Source organism: Chiloscyllium plagiosum, chromosome 40 (genome assembly GCF_004010195.1).
Source record: "Chiloscyllium plagiosum isolate BGI_BamShark_2017 chromosome 40, ASM401019v2, whole genome shotgun sequence".
Lineage (NCBI taxonomy): Eukaryota > Metazoa > Chordata > Chondrichthyes > Orectolobiformes > Hemiscylliidae > Chiloscyllium > Chiloscyllium plagiosum.
Genome location: NC_057749.1, coordinates 11,078,728 through 11,105,840, shown reverse-complemented (window position 1 = coordinate 11,105,840; position 27,113 = coordinate 11,078,728). Strand labels below are relative to the sequence as shown.

Here is a 27,113-nt window from a genome sequence, read left to right as displayed (position 1 = left end):
GACCACAAAAAAACCAATGTTGCCTGCAGGGTGATGGTCAGTCTTCAGTTGAGTAACTCATTAGGTTAGACGTATGTTTTATTTTGTCTTCAAATCTTTATTTTTAGAGCCTTCAATTTTGTCTTTTTCACCTGCAGAGAGAGGTGGTCAGAAGTTCTTCTTGTTTGCAGGCTTCTGGATTTCTCTGAATGCACTGCACTCACAAGTCTGCAACAAACTGCTGTAGGACTAATCTGAAGGCAATCATTATGCAGTTTTCCCTTAACTCAAAGATCCCTGCTGTCACTCTGTTTATTCAGTATCCACTTCATTACTTCAAAAGTAATAATCTTGTGCAGCAAAATGCAATCCCCCTTGATCTTCAAGTTTCAAAGTCTTTCTTGGTACAAAGTTAAAAATTGCACAATGTCACATTACAGTCCAACAGGTTTATTTGGAAGCACTAGCTTTCGGAGCACTCCTCCTTCAGCAGGCGGTTTCTTGGTATATTTATCTATGTAGCAGCGCATCTTTCATTTTTCAGTTTACAGTCTGTTATGGACGAGGCCAGACTCCCTTAAAATATTTTAAGAAGGTAGCCTAAACCCTAACTTTTTGTTAATTTAATGGCAGGTGTAATGTGCTGTGTTCTAGATACAATTCATTCGGTCAAGCTACTCGATATTAAGCAAAATAATTTATCTAAACACAAAATACCACCAAAGAAAAAGAATTTAGAGTAATAACTCTATGGGAAAGCTTAACAGAATAATAAATACAGTAACTATTACTAATTAACTGTTCCAGTATATGGTAATGTGCCATAAACACCCCTTGGCAAAAAGGCAAATTCAGAAAAATAAATTTGTCTCACAGGTAATCCAGCAGCAGAGAGATATACCAGCTTCTAGTTGTAACCAACAGAGAGAAAAGATAGCTTCTACTTCTTCAAGCCCACAACAGCAACTGCTTAAAGCTAAACCTAAACACTTAAAAAAAAAGAAAGCCTGGTCTGTGAGAGCTGACTATACCCAGCCAAGCTGCTTCTATTGTTCCAACTTTGTTTAAAAAAAAAACCCAAGGCCTCACAAGCTGTTTATTCTATGGGTTTTAGAAGACTGCCCGCTGACTCAGCCTTACAACCTCACTCCAAATAAAAAACCCAAGACAAAATGACTTCTTAAAGCCACAGCATCGTCACAAGTCCAAACAAAAAATAGTGGTTCTTTTATAGTATCATACAGACCACAATTGTTCAAAAGCCAATTCACCATAACTCTCAAAAGCAACTAGAAATATGAACATGTGAAATAGACCATTCCTTCCATGAACCCTCCATCATTAAATAAGATCACGGCTGATCTGTTTGTATTTTGAATACCATATTCCCATTTGCCCTGGCTAATATTTGATTTTCCTGCATGGCAAGGATCTATCTGTCTTAAAAATAAAGAATGTCCCTGCCTCCATAGTCTTCTAAGGCAGAGTTCCAAAGTTACATAATCCTCTGAGAGAAAATATATCCTCATCTCAGTACTGAAAAGGGCTACCCCAAATTTTAAGAAGTGTCACCCAGTGATGAACTGACAGACATGAGGAAATATTACACAAAAATTAGATAAACTTTAAATTACAGATTTATAAAGGACAAACTAGAGAGACAATAGGGCCCCTTAAAGATCAACAAGGTCGCCTTTGTGTGGAATCGCAGGAAATGGGTGAGATACTAAATGGGTATTTTGCATCAGGGATTTTGTGGAGAATGATATGGAAGCTAGAGAACTTGGGGAAATAAATCGTGATATCTTGGAAATTGTCCATATTACAGAGGAAGAGGTGCTGAATGTCTTAAAATGCATAAGAGTAGATCAATCCTCAGGACCTGATTACATATACCCCAGGAGTTAGGTAAGTGATTATTGGGCCCCTTGCTGAGATATTTGTATCATTGATAGCCATTGGTGAGGACTAGAAGTTGACTAATGTGGTGCCATTATTTAAGAAAGGTGTTAAGGAAAAGCCAGGGAACTACAGACCAATGAGCCTGACATCAGTGATGGATAAGTTGTTGGAGGAGATTCTTAGGAACAGAATTTACATGTATTTGGAAAGACAAAGGTTGATTGAGGATAATCAACATGGCGTTGTGCATGGGAAATCATGTCTCACCAACCTGATTGAATTTTTTGAAAAAGTGACGAAGAAGACTGAGGAATGCAGAATGGAGAATGCTGTATAATATGGACTTCACCAAAATGTTCAACAAGGTTCTGCATGGTAGACTGGTTAGCAAGTGTAAATCACATGAAATACGTGGAGAGCTAGCAGTTTGAATAGAAAATTGGCTCAAAGGTGGAAGATAGGGAATGGTGGAGAAATGTTGCTTTTTGGACTAGAGGTCTGTGATCAGCAGTGTGTCACAAGGAGTAGCGCTGGGTTCACTGAGTTTTGTTATTTATTAAATAAAATGAATATAAATACAGGACAAATGGTTAGTAAGTTTGCAGATGACAAAATTGGAGGTGTAGTGGATAGTGAAGAAGATTAGCTCAGAGAACAATGGGACCTTGACCAAAAGGCCAATGGACCTAGGAATGGCAGATGGAGTTTAATTTAGATAAATGTGAAGTGCTGCATTTTGGTAAGGCAAGTCTGAGCAGGACTTATACACTTAATGGTAATGTCCTGGGGAGTGTTACCGAACAAAGAGACCTCTGGCTGTTTCTTCGTAATTCCTTGAAAGTGGAGTCACCAGCAGACAGGGTAGTGAAGAAGATGTTTGGCATGCTTGCCTTTATAAATCAGTGCTTTCGTGTAGGAGTTGGGAGGTCATGTTGCAGCTGTACCAGACATTGGTTAGGCTACTATTGGAATACTGCGTTCAATTCTGGATTCCCTCCTCTTGGAAATATTTTGTGAAACTTGATAGGATGAAGAAAATATTGACAAGGATATTGCCAGGGTTAGAGGTTTTGAACTATAGGGAGAGGCTGAATAGGCTCGTTCTATTTTTCCTCAAGTGTTGGAGGCTGAGGGATGACCTTATAGAGGTTTATAAAATCATGAGTGGTATGGGTAAGGTGGATAGCCAAGGTCATTTCCCTAGGTGGGGGGGGAGTCCAAAACACAAAGTCAGAGATGAAGGATTTACAAGGGACCCAAAAGGCAATAATTTTCATGCAGAGGATGGTGCGTGTATGGAACGAGCTTCCAGAGGTGTTGTGGAGACTGGTACAATAACAACATTTAAAAGGTGTCTGGAGGGGTACATGAATGTAGAACATAAAATAATACAACATAGTACAGGCCCTTCGGCCCTTGATATTGTGCTGATCTTTTATCCTACTCTAAGATCAAACTAACCTACATATCCTTCAATTTATGATCGTCTATGTGCCCATCCAAGAGTTGCTTAAATGTCCCTAATGTATCTGACTCTACTACTATTGCTGGCAATGCATTTCACGCACCCAACACTCTCTGTGTAAAGAACCAACCTCTGACATCTCCCCTACATCTTCCTACAGTCACTTAAATTATGCCCCCCGTGATAGCCATTTCCACCCTGGGAAAAAGCCTCTGACCATTCACTCTATCTATGCCTCTCATCATCTTGTACACCTCTATCACGTCACCTCTCACCCTTCTTCACTCCAATGAGAAAAGCCCTATCTCCCTCAATCGTTCTTCATAAGACATGCCCTCCATCCAGGCAGCATCTCAGTAAATCTCCTCTCCACCCTCTCTAAAGCTTCCACATCCTCCCTATAATGAGATGACCAGAACTGAACACAATATTCCAAGTGTGGTCTAACCAGGGTTCTATAGAGCTGCAGCATTACATCACAGCTCTTAAACTCAATCCCCCCTGCTAATGAAAGCCAACACATCAAGTGTCTTCTTAACAACCCTTTAAACTTGGCTGGAAACTTTGAGGGAATCTATGGACTTGGACACCAAAATCCCTCTGAAAAAGAATCCTGCCTTTAACTCTGTATTCTGCATTCAAATTTGACCTTCCAAAATGAATCACTTGATATTGACTTGAATTCCATCTGCCACTTCTCAGCACAATTCTGCATCATGTCAATGTCCCACTGCAACCTACAACAGCCCTCCACACTATTCACCATTCCACCAACGTTCGTGTCATCAGCAAAGTCACTAACCCACTTTTCCACTTCCTCACCCAAGTCATTTATCAAAATCACAAAGAGCAGAGACCCATAACAGATTCCTGCAGACTACCATTGGCCACCAAGCTCCAGGCTGAATACTGTCCATCTACGACTACCTTCTGTCTTCTTTAGAAGAGCATGCTTTCCTTCATTGGACAGGGTATTGAGTACAAGAATTGGCAGGTCATGTGACAGCTGTATAAGACTTTAGTTCGGCCACATTTGCAAAACTGCGTACAGTTCTGGTCGCCACATTACCAAAAGGATGTGGATGCTTTGGAGAGGGTGCAGAAGAGGTTCACTAGGATGTTGCCTGGCATGGAGGGCACTAGCTATGAAGAGAGATTGAGCAGATTAGGATTATTTCCATTAGAAAGACAGAGGTTGATGGGGGACCTGATTGAGGTCTACAAAATCATAAAAGGTATTGGCAGGGTGGATAGTAAGAAGCTTTTTCCGAGCATGGGGGACTCGATTACTAGGAGTCACGAATTCAAATTGAGAGGGGAAACGTTGAGGGAATGACCTGCATTGCCACCTTCAGGGAACAATGGACCTGAACACCCAGGTCTCTCTGGACATCAGTTTTCTCCAGGCTCTTCCATTTGCTGTATAGTTCGCTCTGGAATTCGATCTTCCAAAATGCATCACTTTGCATTTGCCTGGATTGAACTCCACCTGCCACTTCTCTGCCAAATCTCCAATCTGTCTGTATTCTGCTGTATTCTCTGACAGTCCACTCAACTATTTGCTACTCCACCATTCCTTTTGAACCGTCTAAATCCTGGAGCATCCAACAACCATTCCTGCTCCTGTGATATCCAATTTCTAATGCCCACAACATCATAGTTCCAAGTACAACATGAATCGGAAGAGTTTAGAGGGATGTGGTCCAAATGCTGGAAAATAGGACTGCTTTGGTTTAGGGTATCTGGTGAGTATGGGTGAGTTGCACCAAAGGATTTGTTTCCATGCTGTGCGTCTCTATTTCTCTGTGACATGCTTTTCATGCCATCTGGAATGGTCTAGCAAGCCACTCAGTTATATCAATCACTGCTGTCTCAACAAAGAAATGAAACTGGACAGAGTAAGGCACTGGAAAAGACAACCGCAGAAATAGCCATGCAAGGTCCTCCTTACTGAGATTTGGGGGCCAGTGTCAAAATTGGGAGAACTGTCTCACAGAACAGTCAAACAATAGCCTGACATAGTCATACTCACAGAATCATTCCTTATAGACAATGTCCAGATTCCACCATCACCATCCCTGGATATGTCCTGTCTCATTAGTAGGACAAACCCAGCAGAGTTGGCAGTACAGTAGTGTACAGTCTGGAGAGAGTTGCCCTGGGAATCCGCAACATTGATTCTGGATCGCATGGAGTCACATGGCTCCAGGTTAAACACTGACAAGGCAACCTTCTGATGATTACAACATACAGTCTTCCACTGATGTAACAATACTCCACCATTATTGAACACCACTTGCAGGGCTGAGGGTGGCAAGAGTGTAAAATGCAGTCTGGCTGGCGGATTTCAATGTCCACCAAGAGTGGCTTGGCAACAGCACTACTGTTGATCAAGCTGGTCAGGTCCTCAAGGACATAATGGCTGAACTGGATCAGATGGTGAGGGAACCAACAAGAGGGAAAAACATACTTGACCTCATCATCATTACCAAGTTGCTGGCATCTGTCTATGTCAGTATCAATTAGAGTGACCGCTGCACAGTCCTTATAGAGATGAAGTCCCACCTTCACATTGAGAATAACCACTATCATGTTATGACATTATCATCATGCTAAATGGACAGACTTTATCTGGCAACTCAAAGCTGGGCATACACAAAGTGCTGTGGGCCATCAACAGCAGCAGAATTGTACCATAATGCAATCTGCAACCTTAGAGTCCAGATCCCTGACTCAACCATTACCATCCAAGCCAGGGGATCAACCCTGGTTCAGTTGAGAATGCAGGAGGGTATGCTAGAAGCAGCACCAGGCAGATCTAAAAATGAAGCTGCCAAACAGGGACTACTTGCATGCCAAACAACATAAGTAGCAAGTGATAGAGCTAAGTAATCCCATAACCATTAGATCAGATCTAAACTCTGGAGCCCAGCCACGTCCAGTTGTGAATCTTGATGGACAATTAAACAATTCACTGCAGAAGGAGCATGTTCCACAAGAATCTCCATTCTCAATGATGGAAGAGCCCAATACATCAGTGCAAAAGATAAGGCTGAAGCATTCATAGCTATCTACAGCCTCCTCCAGTATCCCCAGCATTACAGTTACCAGTCTTCAGCCAATTTGATTCACTCCATGTGATGTCAAGAAACGGTTGTAGAAACTGGGTACTGCAAAGGTTATGGGTGCTGACAACATCCAGCAATAGTACTTAAGACTTGTGCTGCAGAACTTGCCACTCCCCTAGCCAAGCTGTTCCAGTACAGTTAGAACACTGGCATCTACCTGACAATGTGGAAGATTGCCCAGATACGTCCCGCACACAGAAAGCAGGACACATTCTAGCCAATACACATCAGTCTACACTTGATCATCAGTAAAGTGATGGTCTCATCAATAGTGCCCAATTTTGGTTCCACCAGGGTCACTCATCTCCTGAGCCCACTACAGGCTGGTTCAAACATGGACAAAAGAGTTGAATTCTGGAGGTGAGGTGAGAGTGCCAGCTCTTGACGTCAAGGCTGCATTTGACCGAGTTTACCATCAAGGTGTCCTAGCAAAACTGGAATTAATGGATAACCGGGAGCAAACTCTCTGCTGGTTGGAGTCATCCCTGACACCTAGGAAGATGATTGTGGTTGTTGGAGGTCTGTCATCCCAGGGCTAGGAAGTCTCTGCAGGAGTTCATTGGTGGTGTCATTGGCCCAACCATTTTCAGATGCTTCATCAATTACCTTGTTCTTCTCAGTACTAGAGTAGTACATGTTGAAATACAACAAGATCAGGACAATATCCAGGCTTGGGCTGACAATTGGCAAGTAACATTCACACCAGACAAATGCCAGGCAATGACCATCTCCAATAAGAGACAATCTAACCATTGCCCTTGACATTCACTAGTGTCACCATCAACGAATCTCATACTGTCAACATTCTTAGGGTTACCATTGACTCTGGACTCACCACATAAACAGTGGCTGCAATAGCAGGTCAGAAGACAGGAAGGTTGTGGCGAGTAACTCACCTCCTGACTCCCCAGAGCATGTCCATTGTCTACAAGGCAGGAATGTGTTGAAATACTTCCTACTTGCCTGAATGGGTGCAGCTCCAAGAATGCTTAAGACACTTGACACTATCCAAGAGAAAGCGATCTGCTTGATTGTTATCACTTCCACTCCCTCCATTAACGACGCTCAGTTGCAGTAGCAGCAGTGTGTACTATCCATAAACTGGTCCATAAAACACAGCCTGGCTTCCAGAATCAATTTCAGTCCATGAGGGATAGAAATTGGGATAAAAAGAAATCCTCACGTGGTGTAGCCCACTTTCTCTTTATATGTTTGAGTTTCCTTGGGTTGGTGATGTCATTACCTGTTCTTTTTCTCAGGGGGTAGTAAATGGGATCCAAGTCAATGTGTTTGTTGATAGAGTTCCAGTTGGAATGCCATGCGCCCAGGAATTCTCATGTGTATCTCTGTTTGGCTTGTCCTAGGATGGATGTGTTGTCCCAGTCAAAGTGGTGTCCTTCCTCATTTGTATGTAAGGATACTAGTGAGAGTGGGTCATGTCGTTTTGTGGCTAGTTAACATTCATGTATCCTGGTGGCTAGTTTGCTGCCTGTTTGTCCAATGTAGTGTTTGTTACAGTTCTTGCAAGATATTTTATAAATGACATTAGTTTTGCATGTTGTCTGTATAGGGTCTTTCAAGTTCATTGGCCGCTGTTTTAGTGTGTTGGTGGCTTTGTGGGCTAGCGTGAGGTCAAGGGGTCTGAGTAGTCTGGCACTTCCAAAATGTCTTTGATGTAGGGGAGAGTGACTAGGGTTTCTGTGTTTTGTCTGCTTGTTAGGGTCTGTTGCTGAGAAATTGGCAGACTGTGTTCATTGGGTACCCATTCTTTTTTAATACACTGTGTAGGTGATTTTCCTCTACTTTTCATAGCCCCTCTGTGCTGCAGTGTGTGGTGGCTCATTGAAATAGTGTTCTAATGCAGCATCGTTTGTGGATGTTCAGATGATTGCTTCTGTAGTTCAATATTTGGTCCTTATGTGTTGTTTTCCTGTAGATGCTGGTTTGAAGTTTCTCATTGGCTGTTGCGCTCTACTGCGACATCTAGGAATGGCAGTTTGTTGTTGTTTTCCTCCGCTGTTGTGAATTTTATGCCAGTAAGGGTATTATTGTTGGTCTTGAAGGTTTCCTCAAATTTGTTTTGTTTAGTGATGCCAAAGGTGTCATCTTCAACTGGGGCAACACATCCATCCTAGGACACGCCAAACAGAACTCTATCAACAAACACATTGACTTGGATCCCAATTACCACCCCCTGAGAAAAAGTACAGGAAATGACATCACCATAGGAAATGATGTCACCACAGGAAATGTCATCACCAACCCAAGGAAACTCAAACATATAAATAGAAAGTGCACAAATGGTGATGAAAATGAATCTTTCAAATCAGCGGGCAAACCTGTATCCAGAATCTCAACCTGAGCTACGAATCTTCTCAAAACTCACTAAATAGGAAACCCTTGAAGGGGACAAAGAAGGTAAAAAGCTCCGGTGTTTTCAAAGTAATAAAGCGAACCACATGAAATCACAGTGTTGGTGGGCTAGGAGAGAGTCAGATGTAGGAAACAGGACAAGCCTGGGAGCTTTGTTGGCATGGTAACAGAAAGTACAGTGGAAGCTAGAAAGCTGCATCAGAGGTTGATTAAGGATGAAGTGCCAGGTCTGCTTAAAAACATATACATGCATGCATAAAGTTTATTCACATAGGCCAGGAGTAGCAGGCAAATAGGTTATATTAAAAGACACAGAATCCTCTCAGTCTGAGATGCGGAAGGTTGAGGATATATATACTCCTGAAGGACTATTGCCAGAAAAGGTACTGGTAACGGGAATCCATGGTGAGACAAAAAGTGCTCAATTATTTAAAGTGAGGCTCGAGTGTCCAGAAAAGAGTGAAGAATTTGTGGTAGGAGTGGTGGACAAACTCTCAGCTCCTGGAATACTGTTTGTCCTTGCAAATGATGTAGCACACTGATAGGCGTGCTGCCTACTCTAGTTGAAAAGCCAGTGGAGACTCAACCATCTGAAGCACTACAGGAGTCTTATTTGGGAATCTTCCCTGATTGTGTAGTAATGAGATCACAGAGTCACAAGCTGAAGCAGGAGAGGTCAAAAGGCACAGGTAAGGAAGCTGAAATAGCATTATCAAATACTTTTTTTTGATTAGATAAGTGAGACAAAATAGGAGCAAATAGGTAAGCATGCAGGTATCTTTAGCTCTGCTAAGCTTATTAAGTTACAGCAGAAAGATGAGAACTTAAAGCAGTTGAATCAAAAGGCATATACAGAAGAGGAGAGTGAATGCATCCCTCTGTGTTATTATTTATCAAATGATGTCTTAATGAGGAATTGGAGACCATCACATATTTAAGCAGATGAGAAATGGGTAGATGTTCATCAGATTGTTTTGCCTGTAGGGTATGGAAAGGAGATGCTGCGAGTGACGCATGAGCAACCACTTGAGGTCATTTTGGGGTGAGGAAAGCACAGACTAAAATGCAAAGACATTTTTACTGGCCTGGACTGTACAAAGATGTAGTTGAATTTTGCCAGATGTGTCAACGTGTCAGCTAATTGGAAAACCCACAGGCAGTAATAAAACCACCTTTAATATCTATTCCAGCATTTGAGGAACCTTTCACAAGAGTCTTGATTGATTGTGTAGGCCCCCTACCTCAAACAAAAAAGTGTGAATAAGTATTTATTAACAATAATGGATGTATCGACTAGACTTGTCGAGGCAGTCCCATTATGCAATATCACAGCTAAAAGGATTGGAGAAGAATCACTCAAATGTTTTTCTAGGTACGGACTACTAAAAGAGAGCCAGTCAGATCACAGGTCAAACTTCACATCCAAACTATTCAAGGAGACTATGATAGCTTGGAAATAAAACAATTCAAAGCTACTGCGTTCCATCCAGAATCACAGGAAGCACAAGAAAGATGGCATTAAACATTAAAGACCATGTTAAGGGTTTATGGTCAGGACTATCCGGATGATTGGGATTAGGGAGTTTCACTTGTGCTTTTTGCAATCAGAGATGCACCAAATGAATCGACCAAATTCGGTCCATTGGAATTAATGTTTGGGCATGAAGTAAAGTTGATTAAGGAGAAATAAACAAGTCAGAATTCAGAGACCACCCATTTGGACAATGTGTCAAATTTTAGAGAACGACTAAATAGAACTGGGGAGTTGGCTAGACAACATTTAAAAGTATTGCAGCATACAACGAAACAAAAAGTGGATAAGAAATCAAAAATTCACAATTTTGCCACTGGGGATAAGGTATTGGTGTTAATTCCACTAATAGGTGAACCTTTAAAACAAGGTTTAGTGGACCATATCAAATTGAGAGGAAATTGAGTGAGGTGAACTACTTGATAGGGACTCCAGTTAGGAAGGAATCTCAGAGTGGGTCATGTGAATATACTCAAAAAATATTTTGACAGGGAAGGAAAGCAAGAAGAGAAGGTGTTAATGATTACAGCACAGAAGGAAGAACCAAGTTCAGAGGATTCTGAATTGGACAATGAGGAAGTTATCAAAAATGGGATAAATTATTAAGTTACCTTCCACAAGAAAATCGAAATGACCTAAAAGAGTTAATACTATCACATGGGGAGATATGCGGAAATCAACTGGGAAGTACTAACCTAATTGTGCATGATTTAGATATAGGAGATGCTGTTCCGAGTAAGCAACATCCTTATAGGCATAACCCTCTAAAGTTGGCACAGGTTCAGAAGGAGATAAAACCCATGCCCCAAGATGGCATAATCGAAGTGAGTTACAGTGACTGGAGCTCACCCATAGTCATGGTGCCAAAGCCAGATGGTACCCAGCGGTTATGTGTGGACTATCAAAAAGTCAATGCTGTTACAAAGACTGATGCATGTCCAATTCCATGGTTAGAAGACTGTATCGAAAAGGCGGGACAAGCAACTTAGATTTCTAAGTTGGACTTGCTCAGAGGCTACTGGCAGGTACCTTTGTCAGAAACAGCAAAGGCAGTTTCAGCTTTTGTAATGTCAGATGAACTATATCAGTTCAAAGTTATGCCATTTGATATGAAAAACGCTCTAGCCACATTTCAGAGAATAATTAATAATGTCATGGCCGGATTGCCCATCTGTGTGGTATATGTTGATGACCTGGTGATTTTTTAGTCACTCATGGAAGGAACATTTACAGCATTTATCGGACTTGTTCGATTGACTTCGGAAGGCAGGCTTGGTGGTAAACCTAGCTAAAAATGAATTTGCCAAAGCCCAAGTCACCTTCCTGGGCCATGTTATTGGACATGGACAAATGGCCCCACGGGATGCGAAAACGAAAGTAATTGGGGAATTTCCCACACTGTCGACAAAAAGAGCAGTACTACTGTTCCTGGGATTGTGCCAAATTTTAGCAGTGTAGCTTCTCCACTCACTGAATTGTTAAAAGAGAGCAAGAAGTTTCAGAAGTTTTAGGCATTTTACAGCCTAAAAACTGTGTTAATCACTGCCCCAGTATTAGCCACACCTGATTACGCAAAGCCTTTCAATGTGGCAATTGATGCCACTGATGTGGATGTTGGTGCTGGTGCAATGCTGTTGCAGGAGGATGATGAAGGGATAGGAAGATCCAATGGGTATTTTTCCAGAAAGTTGAACATTCATCAACAGAGATATTCGACTCTTCAGAAAGAGCTGGTGTTGACATTACAATATTTCAGTATCTATATTACCAGCAACGCATCAGAGATGTTTGTATACACTGATCATAACCCATTGACGTTTGTGGAGAAACTTAAGGACAAGAATGCCAGACTGTTTAGATGGATCTTGATGTTGCAGCCATTCAGTTTGACAATTGTGTATGTGGCAGGTTATAAAAACGTGATTACCGATGCGTTGTAAAGACTCGAATGAGATATGGAGGCATTCGGTGGCGGGGGTATACCATGGCCTGAATTTGAATGTGGTTGTGCATGTTTGCATTTTTTTTTTTGTCAGTGTAGTGTGTATGTGTATTTTCGAGTACTAACCAATTTTTTTTGAGGGTATAAAAAAAAAGCCATCTTTGGATATTGATGGTTCATTTTCTTAAGGGGGGGAGGTGTCACAAAGCTGGTCCTTCTTAAGGATGCTGTCCTTGATTTTTTTTCAGCGGGGTCATAAAACAGTTTGGGCTCTGAGGCGACTGGTTTGGTACAGAGATGAAAGGGTTTACTGAGAGACTTTTTTGTTTATATGTAAACATATGAGATTTTAGGCCATAGCTTTCATGTTTTAGAAGTAACCTAGTATAAAGAAAGGGGAAGTGGTCAGTCCTGAAAGCTGAATTCTTGTTTTTTAGTTCAGTACAGCAGGATGTGTGCATGTGAAACAGGCTGCTGGACTCTCTTTCCTTCTTCCCTTCTAACTTCAACCTGTAAGCCTTTGTTTCAGTTTTACTCTGTTTATTGGAACTGTTGTCTATTTTTAGAACAACATAATTAAGTCTAGATAGACTGAGTTCTGTGGGTATTCTATAGTCTGTTCTTTGTGTTTCATTCCATAATTTTGTGAATAAATGTTTGTCTGTTTTAAAACCTGGTAGTCAATCTAGCTAATTTACTCCAGGTTATCTTCACTGTACACTTACTGAAACAAACAGCAAAGTTACGTGTGGGCTGCCTTCTTAAGTATGTTTTGAGAGTCCATAATTGTCTTACTGTGTAATTGTCAAATTCAATCATGATCTTAATAATCTGACATTCTGCAAATTTCAGAAAAACCTTTTAAGATAGCAGTTGATGCTAGGTGATGTTGGTATGGGAGCCGTGATAACCCTTACCTTTTTAAGCATTTCTTTGTACTGTAGAAGCCAGCATTCTTTGAGAATGTAACTTTCAGTTCCAAAGGGCTGATCCATTTGGCTATTCCTAAATATTTGTTACATGCAATTCTGCCTGGATATGAAGATAAGGCTAGTTGCAAGGTTTTCAGTGGGTCACTTGGAATGGTTTAAATATCTCTGAAGAAGAATTCAAAAATGACAAGTTGTTGGGAAAGCCAATGTGTATCCAAGACAGAGAAAAGTAGACTTCATGATGGGAAGTGCTGCTCTAAGCTGTACTACTGGATAGGTAACTGGACTAGATATGGTTTGTTTAGGGGACTTGATAAGGAGTCAGAAGTAGTTGAAAATCTCTATAACACAAGCCTAACTAACTGTTAAAGGACCTTCAGTTAAGAAGATATGTAAACTGTTTCACAACCAAAACAGGGACTAATGCTTCCTGAAATAACTCCGCATAGGCCGGTGTCCCGTCACCTAGTAAACCTTTATTTATGTACGCTTAATGCATGGCACTGACCCAACTAGCACAGAGCCAATCGTAGATTGTGCAGAACCATTGACACTCCTGTTTATTTGTTTTTTCTTTTTTTTTCAGAGCCAGCTCTTAGAGTGAACAGAACCTCTGAAGCCTTTTTTTCTCTCTTTTTTTTCTTGACACTCCTGTTTACATCTGTCAACTAGGATTCCCTGATTAGACCAGCTTAACAGCCCCATTCAGGGAACTCATATTCTATAGTATCCACTTAGCTGACACCGTTCAATCACTCCACTTCTATTTCATTTATGGAGCATTTTTATTGTCAAGGCTTCTGTATGCTTGACAAGTAACCAGTTAGGTATTTTATCTAAGTACCACCATCTAGAAACAACATTGCACTGTTACAATCCCAACCAGATAGCTAAACTTACATTATAGAATTGGACAAAGGGGGAAGTACAAGGGACTTACTAAGATCAATCAGGGAATCAAGGGTTATGGGGTAAGGGCAGGAAAGTGGATATGAAAAATGTTGGATCCTATTGAACCACAGAGCAGATTTGAGTGGCTGAATGGACTACCTTCTATTCCTATTTCCTATGGTTTTAACCCAACTCTTAATAGTTTTAATTAACCCGTTCAGTTGTGTTATGACACCACTGGAGCAGGTGGAACTTGAACCCTGACCTTCTGACTCAGCAGTTGCGATTTATTTTCTAATTAACCTATTCAGACGTGTTTTACATACCTCGGGAGTTAGCTGAGTCTTGAACCTTGGCCCCCTGGGTCAGAGGTAGGAACACTATCACATCTCTACACAAGCCCTACAAGAACCCATCTCTTTTAATGTTTAATTTTTTAAATAAACCTGGATTGAAATATGTTATTATGTACCTCTGGAGCAAGTGGCACTTGAACTTGGATCTCCTGATCCAAAGGTAAGGACACTGCCACCACACCACAAAATCCCTAGAATCAAGCTCTTTTAAAAAAATTCTATTAGTTCACTAAACCTGAAATGAGGATATTTTTCCTCATCTCAGTCATAAATTACCTACCTTTCATCCTGAGAGTGTCACCCCTGGTTCTAGACTCCTCAACCAGGGGAAAAGTTCTTCCTGCATCCGGTCAGTACCACAATCTTTATGAGAGGTGATGGCATTGAATCCCACTGCAAAGCTGGAAAAGGCGTAAGCAAAGGGATAAAAGAAAGGGGAGCATCTTCTTGGGAACAATTTGAGTGGCTATAAATGAGATTTACAGCAAGACCTTTAGTTATTTTGCAATCAGCCTGTTCAGAGATATTATTATACACCTGTAGAGCAGGTGGTACCTGAACCCAAGCCCCCTAGCCTAGAAATCAGGCACCACAAGCGCCTATCATTTTAATCAGCTTGTTCAGATATGTAATGACACAACTTTTAGGCATGTGGGATTTGAACATTGATCTTCTAGGCCAGAGGTATGGGCATTACCATTGTTACATGAACCCCTCCTTGAACGTAGATTTTTAAAAAATATTTAAAAGTGCTTTCAATGTTCTTTTTTTCCCTACACCAAGTCACCTGTATTGTGTTTTCCCTTTATCCTTGTCGCAAAGTCAAATCATCTGTGTTACTACTAAATTATCAATTTACATGCAAAGCCTGTTGGGTCAGAGAACACAGCACTTTTTTTTCTTAAATCAACTTCTTCAGGGATGTTAAGGCACACCTCTGGAACATGTGCAACTTTAGTCCAGGCCGTCTGGCTCAAAATCACACTACAACTCTGCCACAGACCCCTGAACCTAGCTCTTTTTTACATCCAGAAGTGCTCTTACACCTGAACAGATTTATTTTCTCTACCAAAATTACCTGTGATAATTTTCATCTATTATTCACCACCATGAATCACCCATGTTTCCCATTAATCAATTTATGTGCAATCTCTAATGAGACCTGAACCCAGCTATTTATTTTTAAATCTTTTTGTTTTTTGCGCTCACAATTTTATTTGTCTCTACATGGATCATTACCATGATAATACAGAATATGAAGAGATTCACTTCGCTTTAAAAGTATGTCCCCCTCTTGTTATTCCACCCTTTGATTTAGAGAAACAGCTGCTTTCTATTCACCCTGTTGATTCCTCTCAAAATTTTATACACCTCAATCAGGACCACCTAACCTTTCTCAGCTCCAAAGAAAATAACTCAAGCTTATCCAACCCCTCTTCTTAGCTGAAATTCTAACCTTAATCCATCCCTGGTAACATCCTTGCAAATCTCCTGTGCACCCACCCAGTGCAATCACATCCTTCCGACAGAGTAGCTCCATCAAAATCTCCCTGCTCTTCAATTCTATAACTTGACTGATAAGCGCAAGCATCTAGTATGCCTTCTTAACTCTCCTAATGACCTGTATCGTCACTTTCAGGGATTTGTGGACAAGCACTGTAATCTTGTCAGAACTTATGGAAACTACCTCCTTATAAATTTTAAAGTCTTCTAGTGATTGAGTGTTGTCCTCTGTCACCATGCCCTGGGCAGCATCTACTTTGTAGATAACAGCAGATGCAAAATATTAACTTAACACCCCAGCCATGGCTTCTTGCTTTCCATTTGTAAATCCCCCTGTTACTTCCTGTTCAGCCCACTTTTCCTTTTACCACTCTTTTTATTGTTTATATGCTCATAGAATACTTTGTGATTTCCTTTTACATTTGCTGCTATTTTTTCATAATCTATCTTTGCTTCTCACATACTCCTTTTCAACCTTCTGTATTTAACTTAGTTCTCAAAAGTATTTACAATCTGACATCTGCCATTAGCACCGATTTTCCATAATTATTTTCTGTACTCTTTTTTTCATGCAGCAAGTTCAGAATTAGTTTATCCTACCTTTTCTGTTTTGCAGGAATACACCTTGAGTTTGCCCGGACCATCTTTTCTTTGAAGGTAGCATTGCTCAGATATTGTTTTCCTGATACCCTTGGTTCCAGTCTATCCTGCAGTAAGTGTTCCTAGATTGTGTACAGGAGAACTTCCTATAGCAATTTGTGTCATATTAAACAAGAAGGGAGGCACTGCTAGACCTGGTTCTTGGGGATAAGGGTCACCAAGTAGGATAAGTCACAAGATGGGAAAACATTTGGGAGTTAGAGATCATTATAAAATGGCATAGCTCCTAATCAAGTAGAAGAGAGCCAAATTCAATAGGCAAAAACTCCCAAATGTTTTCCCATCTTGTGACTTATCCTACTTGGTGACCCTTATCCCCAAGAACCAGGTCTAGCAGTGCCTCCCTTCTTGTTTAATATGACACAAATTGTTATAGGAAGTTCTCCTGTACACAATCTAGGAACACTTACTGCTCACTGCCCCTTATATCACCACTATCCCACTCTATATGTGGGTATTAATGTCCCCTATTATGAATACTTTATGATGCTTACAGCTTTCTGTAACTTCATTGAACACTTGTTCCCTCCACCTTTCCACTAATTGGTGATCTATTGATTACACAGGCAATGTAATTGTACACTTTTTATTCCTTTGTTCTTGCCAAATTGATTCTGTCCTTGCACACTGTGAAGCATCTTCTTTCTCCAGTTGCTGTCCTTAACCTACAATGTCAACCCATCTTTTTCCCCTTTCTTATCTTTTTTGAGCACCTTATAATCAGGAATATTTAATATGCAAACCAGTCCTTTCTTCAGCTGAGTCTCTGTTCCTGCAACCATAATTGTAATCTGTGCCTGGAACTCCCCAGTTTTATTAACTGTTCTCCCTGCATTCACATACATGAAATGCAACCCTGATTTAGACTTTATTACTTTCTCCCATCACCTGACTCTGCCTATTAATTTTTTCATTCATGCATGCGATGTGGGCATCGCTGGCGAGGCCAACATTTATTCCTCATCCCTAATTGCCCAGAAGGCAGTTAAGAGTTAACCACATTGTTATTGGTGTGAAGTCACATGGAGGCCAGACCAGGTAAGGAGACAGTTTCCTCCCCTAAAGGACATTAATGAACCAGATGGTATCTGTGGAGAGAGAAACAAATGGTGGAATCTTATAATTGGGTGACAAATGCACGAAAAACTCCCACCATCTTTTATGCTTTTCACAAGCGGTGTGGGGTTGCCAATTACTATTCTCAATTTTAATGACATTTGTCTCTCTTAGCATCCTGGTGCAGTATCATTTGTCAATATTGTATCCCCATTCCCATACTCTTGTAGAATTAGTTAAAAACTTTCCCAACAGCATGGCAAACATCCTCAGTCCCAACTTTGTTCAGTGACTCTGAAACTGTTCACTATTGATGAAGGGGACGCTCGTTGTGGTGCATTAGGTGTCAATCAAGCAAGCTGCTTTGCTCTGAATTATTTCAAACTCCTTGAGTATTGTTAGATCTTCATTTGTTCATAAAAATGGAGAGTATTCCATTTCAGTCCTGCTTTATGCCTTGACAGTGGCATACAGGCTTTGGGAGGCAGGAGTTGAGTCTCACACTGCAGAATTCCTAGCTTCTGACCTGCTCTTGTAGCTACAGTATTTGTGTTTTTTTCCACTTCAGTGTCTGGGCAATAGTAATCATGAGAATTTTGATGGGGGATTCCGTTGTTGTTGAATGTCAAGGGGCAATGATTAGATGCTCTCTTGTTAAAGGTGATCATTGCTTGGGGAAAGTGAGGACTGCAGATGTTGTGTTTTCCAGCAAAACAGTGATCATTGCTTGGCCCTTGTGTGCCATGCAAGGTATTTGTCGTTTGTCAGTCCAGACTTTGATATTGTTCAGTTCTGTTGTATTTGAGAATTGTCTGCTTGAGTGTTTGAGGAGTCATGAATGGTTGAAGAGTGTGGTGTTGGAAAAGCACAGCAGGTCAGGCAGCATCCAAGGAGCAGGAGAATCGACAAGCATAAGCCCTTCATGCTGGAAAAGCACAGCCAGTCAGGGAGCATGAAATTCCTGATGATGGGCTTATGCTCGAAATATCGATTCTCCCGTTCATTGGATGCTGCGTGACCGCCTGTGCTTTTCCAGCAGCATACTCTTCAACTCTGATCTCCAGCTTCTGCAGTCCTCATTTTCTCCGAGTCACAAATGATGTTGAATATTGTGCAGTCATCAGCAAACATCTCCACTTCTGACGTTATGATGTTGGAAGGTCATTGATGAAGCAGCTGAAAGTAGATGGGCCTAGCTCACTCCCCCTGAGAAGCTCCTGTAGAGATGTCCTGAGACTGAGATGATTGCCTAGCTTACTTTATTCTAGGCATGATTCTTGTGCAAGTGCAGAGCTTTTCCTTGGATTCTCATTAATTCCAGTTCTGTTAGGGCTCCTTGATACTTCACTCAGTCTAATGCTGCCTTGTTGAGGGCAGTCACTCTCATTTCATATCTGATGTACTGCTCTTTTTTCAATGTTTGGCCCAAGGCTGGAATGAGATCAGAAGCTACATGGCCCTGAGAAGAAACCAAACTGAGCATCACCAATTGGCACTTCCATCACTTTGCTGATGATGGAGGGTAGACTGATCGGATGACAATTGGCTGATTTGGATTTGTCCCTCTTTTTGTGAACAGGACTCACCCCAACAAATTTCCATGTTTTTGGGTAGATGTCAATGTTGTTTCTGTAATGGAACAGCTTGACATGGGCATGGTTAGTTTTGGAATCAAGTCTTCAGTACAGTCGTAGGATTGTTGTGAGAGTCAGTTGCCTTGCCTTTGTCCAGTGCCTTCATGCCCTTTCTGATATTATATGGAGTGAATTAAATTGACTGAAATCTGGTTTCTGTGATGATCGGGACCTCAATAGAGGCTGATCTGGATCATCCCTTTGGCACATCTGACTGACGATGGATGCGTATGTTTCAGCCTTGTCTTCTTATTGAAGTTTTGGGCTCCTCATCTTCCAGGATGGAGATATTTGTTGTGTCTTCTTTTCCAGTTTGTTGTTTAATTGTCCGCCACCATTCATAAAATTTTGCAGCAAGGCTACAAACCTTATATATAATCTGTTGTTACAGAATCGCTTGCCCAGTCTAGCGTTTTGAAGGGTCTGTTTCCATACTGTATGACTCTATCACTCTATAAGTAATCCGGTGTTGCTTTTAGTGCTGCTACTTCTTGCACTCTTCATTGAACCAGAGTCATTCCACCTGGCTTGTTTGTAACATTAGAATGGAAATGGTAGTGGGCCCTGCAATTGCAGATTATGATTGAGATGCAATTCTGCTGCTGCTGCTGATGGCCCATAGTGCCTCGTGGTTGCTCCGTTTTGAGTTGCTAGAGCAAAACCCATTGCATTTAGCATGATGACAGTACCACATGACACTGAAGATATCCTCAATGTGAAGAATGGAATTTGTCTCTACAAGAACTGTTTGGTGTTCAGACCTGCCGATATTGTCACGGACAGATGCTTCTCTGACAGTTAGATTTGTGAGGACACATCATGTACGTTTCTCCCTCTTGTTGGTTCCTTCTCCAGCTGCTAAAGATCCAGTCGAGCAGCCTGTATCCTTTAGGACTTGAACAGTTTAGCCAATAGTGGTGCTGCTGAAACCTCACTACTGATAGACATTGTACCCTGGCTGGGGACTTTATTCCCTTTCATTGCCACCCTTTGTGTTTCTTACAATTAGTATTCAACGCGGAGGATTACAATTGTATGGGTACTATAAGTGTGAAATCAGCAGGAGGTTTCTAGACTTCATGAGGTCTGGAGTCAATGTTGAGGATTCCCAATGCAACTACCTCATGAATGGATAACACTGTTCCACCAATTCTGGTAAGCTTGGCTTGCTAGTGGGGCAAAACACTGTGGTGCCTGTAGGGTATGTTTCCATGAATATGGCTATGCCATGCTGTTGCTTGACAAGTTTATCGGGTGGCTCTCCCAACTTAGACCATATGGCATAGGAGCAGAAATTAGGCCATTCGGCCCATCGAGTCTGCTCTGCCATTCAGTCATGGCTGATAGGTTTCTCAACCCCATTTTCCCACTTTCTCCCTGTAACCTTTGATCTCCTTGGCAGTCAAGAACTTATCTATCTCCATTTTAAATATACTCAATGACCTGGCCTCCATAACCTTCTGTGGAAATGAATTCCACAGATTTACCACTCTCTGGCTAAAGAAGTTTCTCCTTATCTCCATTCTAAAGGGTCTTCCCTTTACCCTAAGGCTGTGCCCTCTGGTCCTCATCTCTCCTGCCAATGGAAACACCTTCCCAATGTCCACTCTGGCAAGGCCATTCAGTATTCTGTGATCCTTCCAAACTCCATCGAGTATAGTCCCAGAGTCTTCAAACATTCCTCATATGTTAAGCCTTTTCATTTCTGGGGTCATTCTTGTGAACCCCTCTAGACCTGCTCCACAGCCAGTTGTCTTTCCTGAGGTATGGGTCCCAAAATTGCTGACTATACTCTAAATGTGGTCTCACCAGAGCCTTATAAAGCCTCAAAAGTATATCCTTGCTTTTATATTCTAGTCCTCTTGAGATGAATGGCAACATTGGATTTGCCTTCCTAACTACTAGCTCAACCTGCAAGTTTACCTTAAGAGATTGTACAACCTCCCAGGTGTTAGTGAGGAGGGCTTTGCAAGTTTGACAGGGCTAATTTTACTGTTATTGCTTTCGCTGCTTAGGTTGATGCTGGATGGTCCATTCAGCTTCATGCCTTTTCTTAGACTTTGTAGTAGTTCAGTTCAACTGAGTGGACTGCTGGGCCATTTCAAAGGATGTAATAGTCAATCACATTGCTGTGAGTCTGGAGATATGTGTAGACCAGACCAGGTAAGCTTGGCCTAAAGGCGTTAATAAACCATATAGTATTTTACTAGTTTCATGATCATCATTTGGACAAGCTTTGAATTGCAGATATATTAATTGAATTCAGATATTAGTAGCTCCATGGTGGGATTTGAACCCATGTCCTCTGGATTACTGGTCCAGTGACATTGCCACTGCTTCCCTCTATATGTGGTTCCTCCCAAAACGTGGTTGTATTCAGCACCCCAGTTTTGTTAAGAATACTGCTCACTGCTATTGAAAATTTTTATCCCACCATTAATTTCCTTTATTAATTTGCATAAATGTGAATGGTTCCCCTTGCTGACACCCAGGGGCATACATACCAGCAGTGATACCTCTCATAACTATACTTTTTGAAAGTATTAAATACCGAAAGATGACTGAAGTGACATCTAAGAGTAATTAAATGAAGTTTAAATTAAAATGGAATTTTAATTTTTGAAAATCTGCACAGTACTACACAGGTGTGTGCATGTGTACAGTTGTTGGATTGTTTGAACTGTTGTTGTCAGCAAATAAATCCTACATGAGTTAGGATCAGAAGTAGGTCATTCGACCCTTCAAACCAGTTCCGCAGTTTGATAAGATCATGGCTGATTTGTTTGTGTTTTGAATTCCACATCCCATTTACTCCAATAACCTTTGATTCCCTGCACAACAAGAATCTGTGCACTTATGTCGAAAAATATTCAATGATTCTGCCTTGATTCACTTTAGAGGCAGAGTTCAAAATTGGCATAATCGTCATTTGTTAAGTTAGAATGCTGATGTTTCCTGTTAATTCCTACATATTAATTTAAAACCAATGCCACTATCCTTTCATCTTTTTTGCTGGGAAATGGTTCCTATCCTAGTTCAGGAGAACATCCATTAGGTACAGTTTCTTCCTGTCTCAGCACTAGTGCCAGTATCCTTTGAAGTGGAGTCCTTCTTAAACGAGCACTTCAGTCACAATTTCTATCTCTATCTACCACTCTATCTGATGCCCATCTTTGTGATCTTCTGTAAAGTTCTACCTTCCTATATCCAGTTTCATATTTCAGGGTAGTTAATATATGATGTAGTGATTGCTCTTTGCTTAGACTATCTTGCGATAAAGTCAAAAACTGTCAGCTTCTTAGGCTTCAGGGAAGCAGTGAATAACAGTTACTGTATGTTTTATTTACTGCCTTTAATGTAGTAAATTGTGCTATTACTCCACGTTGAACTTGTCTATCTGGTGAGTTACCTTGCTGGGTGTATTTCTGGTTCTGTTGTAGCTTGGACAACTTGAGTTGCTTTTTTTCTCCATTCTGAACTGTTCAGAATCTCCTGGAGTTTCTTAGCTGATCTGTCAATGATGCAAATTGTTTTCACTGCATTGGCATATAAGGTTGACGCTAAAGGGTAACTAGCAACAAGGACCGAACACCAATAAGAATCAGTGCTTCAGCCGAAGAGGGGTAGAAAGCTGTAAAATTCTCTATAATTGTGTCTAATGGAAATGTGTGGAGTTTGTATTTTCTCAATTTTCCCTGGAAAATGATTTCTAAATTTGTTTCTGTTGTACTACAGAATCAAGAACATTTCTAATCTGGAGAGTCTCACTGATCTTGATGTTTTGGACCTGCATGCAAATCAGGTATGGTACAAGTGTCATTATTGAGCGAAAGTTCATATTTAATGCAATAACATGTCCCATAGTGCTTCACAGGATCATTAGTGAGCAAAATATGATTGCTAGCCATGTAAGAAGATATTAAGTAAGACAACCAAAGAAGTGGTTTCAGGAAATGCCTTAGAACGAGGAAAACAAGATAGAGAGCTTAACGGAGGGGACTTCAGCTTTGGTTCTTGAAGGCACAGCCTTGAATGTGCAGCAATTATAATTTGGAGTGCATAACAGGCCAGAACCTGGTTAGTCCATATATCTTAGAGGGCTGTGGAGTTGGAAGAGACTACAGAGATAGGAATTTGAAAATAAGAAAGAGAATTTTAGAATCAAGACATCGCTTTACTGCAAGCCAATACAAATTGTGAGATTGTTAAGTGATCAGAACTTGTTATGAGTTCGGACATGGGCAGCAGAGTTTGAGATGAGGTTATGGGAGTGGAATATGGGAGTCTAGATAGGAATGCATTGGAATTATCAAGTCTACAGTTAACAAAGATCTTAATGAGGCTTTTGGCAGCAGTTGGGCTGAGACAGGGATGAAGACAGGCAATTGTTACATAATTGCAAATGGACAAAGTGATGGTGTGTCGGGGGAGGTTAGGCCTCATTCGCCTTGTGTATCAGATATGGCACTAAGGTGACAAACAGTTTGGTTTAGTCTCAAACTGTTGCCAGTGGAGAAGAGTTGAATAGAACTTGTGAACAGCATTTGATGTGAAGACTAAAACCAATTACTTCAACAGGAGAACATTTCTGTAATTTGATAATTTAGCAATAACAGAAGAGTTAAGAAGGATATTAGTAAAGTACAACTGGATGTCCTCTGCGCATGAGTTTGTTTCCTGTTGGGGGTGTTGCTGAGGCTAGCATGGACATGAGAAATAATAGATTCTTTTCGGCAGCAAGTATAATGGTGCAAGTTCACAGGTATTCAATTTGATCAGTGAAATAGCGAAAAAAGTGATTGCTTTTCAGAGAGTCTGTTGAGATACAACCTCTTTATGCAGAGGTTGATTCCTATGTGGAAAAGCCAATGCTGTAAGTGGAAAATTGATTTTTGGCTGATTGACTTTATGAGGAATCAAGTAAACTTAAAGTCTGTTACCTTTGGGCCTGGCCTGATGGATGCCTTTGAAAGTTTGATACCTGCTAGAATATTGAGATGTTTCATTAAGGACTAAGAGCTTTGTTTTGTCTTGTATTATACACACCATTGTTTAACATAGAATATAGAAAAGTACAGCACAGAACAGGCCATTTGGCCCACGATGTTGTGCCGAGGTTTAATCCTAATGTAAAATATAATAACTTAACCTACGCACCCCTTAACTCACTGCTTTCTATGTGCCTGTCCAGCAGTCACTTATATTTCCCTAATGATTCTGCTTCCAAGTTAGACCTGAATTAATGAACATGAATTCATAGCACGTTGAGTAATCTGATCAGTTTTGAAATAAGATACGGGATTGAAAAACCAACTCTTGTGATTGTTTTCATGTTCAGTTTTTTTACATTTTCAGATTGGCAATGCACCAATGGTTCTGGTTTCTTTTATAATGTTTCACATTTTTCTTTCTGTGGAAAAGCAAGCATTTTACTTTCAGTTTTAAATATTTTTGCAAAATGTAAAAATCAGTGTTAATATTAAGATTGTCTTTGTCTTTGTTTACAGATCTGTAGGATGGAAAATATCAATCATTTAACTGAACTTCGAGTGCTTAACCTTGCGGGTAATTTCATCGTTCATGTTGAAAACATGAGTGGTCTTGATTCACTGACAGAACTAAATCTCAGACGGAATCGCATTGAATCTGTGGTAAATTTACTTTTGGTTTTCCTAAAATACTGAACATAAAGGAATCATGGATTACATTTGCCAGCGCTCTTTATTAAGAGTATGAAATTTTCATACATTATCTTTGGTTGTTGAGATATACAAGATAATGAGAGGAATAGATAGAGTCAATAGCTATAGACTTTTCCCCAGGGCAGGATTGACTGGTACGAGGGGTCATAGTTTTAAGATATTAGCAGAAAGGTATAGAGGTAGGTTCTTTACGCAGAGTTGTGAATGCATGGAATGCATTGCCAGCGGTGGTGGTGGAAGCAGAGTCTTTAGGGACATTTAGCGACTGCTGGACATGCACGTGGATAGCAGTGATTTGGGGGTGCGTAGGTTAACTTATTATCTTTTATATTAGGACTAAACCTCGTTACAACATTGTGGGCCAAAGGGCAGTTCTGTGCTGTACTTTTCTAAAAACAATTCCCATAAAGATAATTTCCTTATTCTCACATCCCCATTTAAATTTCTATAAGACAATTTGCTTTCCACCTCCAAAGAGGAACAGTGTCGTAGTACTTGAATTATTCTTCATTTGAATGATGTTCATTATGTTACTTGCAACCTTCCACAGGGTCAACTTAATTTTTCTGCTTGGTATTCCTAACACATAGGCTTTTGCATATGACCATCTCTTTTCTCTTCACTCATATATTCTTCCTATAAGATATTCCGCCACTTTTTTCTGGTTGCTATACTCTGGAGCCAATCATGTTACTGATATAGAAGCAGAAACTCAGCAGGTCTGGCAACTTCTGTGGAGAGAGAAATAGAGTTAATGTTTTGAATCCGATGACTTTTTGTATTTCCAATATTCCTTCCATATCACAGTGTCTATCACTGACCTCAATATTCTATGTTCCAGGTGATCGATTTACTGAGTTTATCTTTCACACAATTGTTCTCTACTTTCTGACCTAAGTTAATTTTGTCTGGAATGTTCCTTGCCTCAACCAACAGTAAAATTATGATGAGTTGAATCATAGGAGGTCTCTCCATAAATTTGTATTAGGAAGAGTTTTGAGATACAGGTAGTTCTTCTATAATGTACAGCTCTGTGTTATGGAAAAGTCGTGCTTTAAAAAAAGCTCTTAAAATGTTGGCGATGTAATCACGTTACAGTCAGCACATGTTTTAAAAGTTTGCACTTTAGTGTTCCCAACTCATCAATTGCGTTACAGTGAATTTGCATTAACAAAACGCATATTATAGGAGAATGAACTGTAGCTAAAAAGGCCCCTATGCAACCCAGTTATTGCCTGGAAGTGCACTCGATGCCAAAAAAAGGAAAACACAGTGACAAATAACTGAAAAACTGTCTTAAATTTGTTCACATCTCACAGTGGCTTGACCCTATAAAGTAAAACTCATTGAAAAATTATAGGAATAAGCTTTGGAAAAAAAATCATAATATTTTTCTGCTTAGTGCTCTGTCTTTGGGTGAAGGACAAGGTCAGAAGTCACATGGCACCAGGTTATAGTCCACCAGATTTATTTGAAATCAGAGTGCTGTTCCTTCATCAGATGAAAATTCAAATTGTGATTTCAAATAAACCTGTTGGACTACAACTTGGTGTCATGTGACTTCTGACCTTATCCATCCCAGTTCAACTCTGGCACCTCCACAAAATGGATGGATTACACCTCTTCCCACCCTACCTCTTGCAAAAATGCCATCCCGTATTACCAATTCCTCCGCCTCCGCCGTATCTGCTCCCAAGAGGACCAGTTCTACCACAGAACACATCAGATGGCCTCCTTCTTTAGAGACCGCAATTTCCCTTCCCACGTGGTTAAAGATGCCCTCCAATGCATCTCGTCCACATCCCGCACCTCCGCCCTCAGACCCCACCCCTCCAACCATAACAAGGACAGAACGCTCCTGGTGCTCACCTTCCACCCTACCAACCTTCGCATAAACCAAATCATCCGCCGACATTTCCACCACCTCCAAACAGACCCCACCACCACCAGGGATATATTTCCCTCCCCACACCTTTCCGCCTTCCGCAAAGACCGTTCACTTCGTGACAACCTGGTCAGGTCCACGACCCCCTACAACCCACCCTCCCATCCTGGCACC

The 27,113-nt window shown here is 40.8% G+C and overlaps 1 protein-coding gene across 4 annotated transcripts in view; it reads left to right on the top strand.

The window, feature by feature from the left end:
* LOC122542505 (leucine-rich repeat-containing protein 49) overlaps positions 1-27,113 on the top strand; it is a 271,158-nt gene that overhangs the window by 109,383 nt on the left and 134,662 nt on the right. For all 4 annotated transcript variants that reach the window (XM_043680302.1, XM_043680301.1, XM_043680305.1 and 1 more), the window contains 2 exons: positions 23,088-23,154; positions 24,860-25,003. In XM_043680302.1, coding sequence (XP_043536237.1) covers positions 23,088-23,154; positions 24,860-25,003 — 211 coding nt within the window. The remainder of the gene's footprint in view (positions 1-23,087; positions 23,155-24,859; positions 25,004-27,113) is intronic.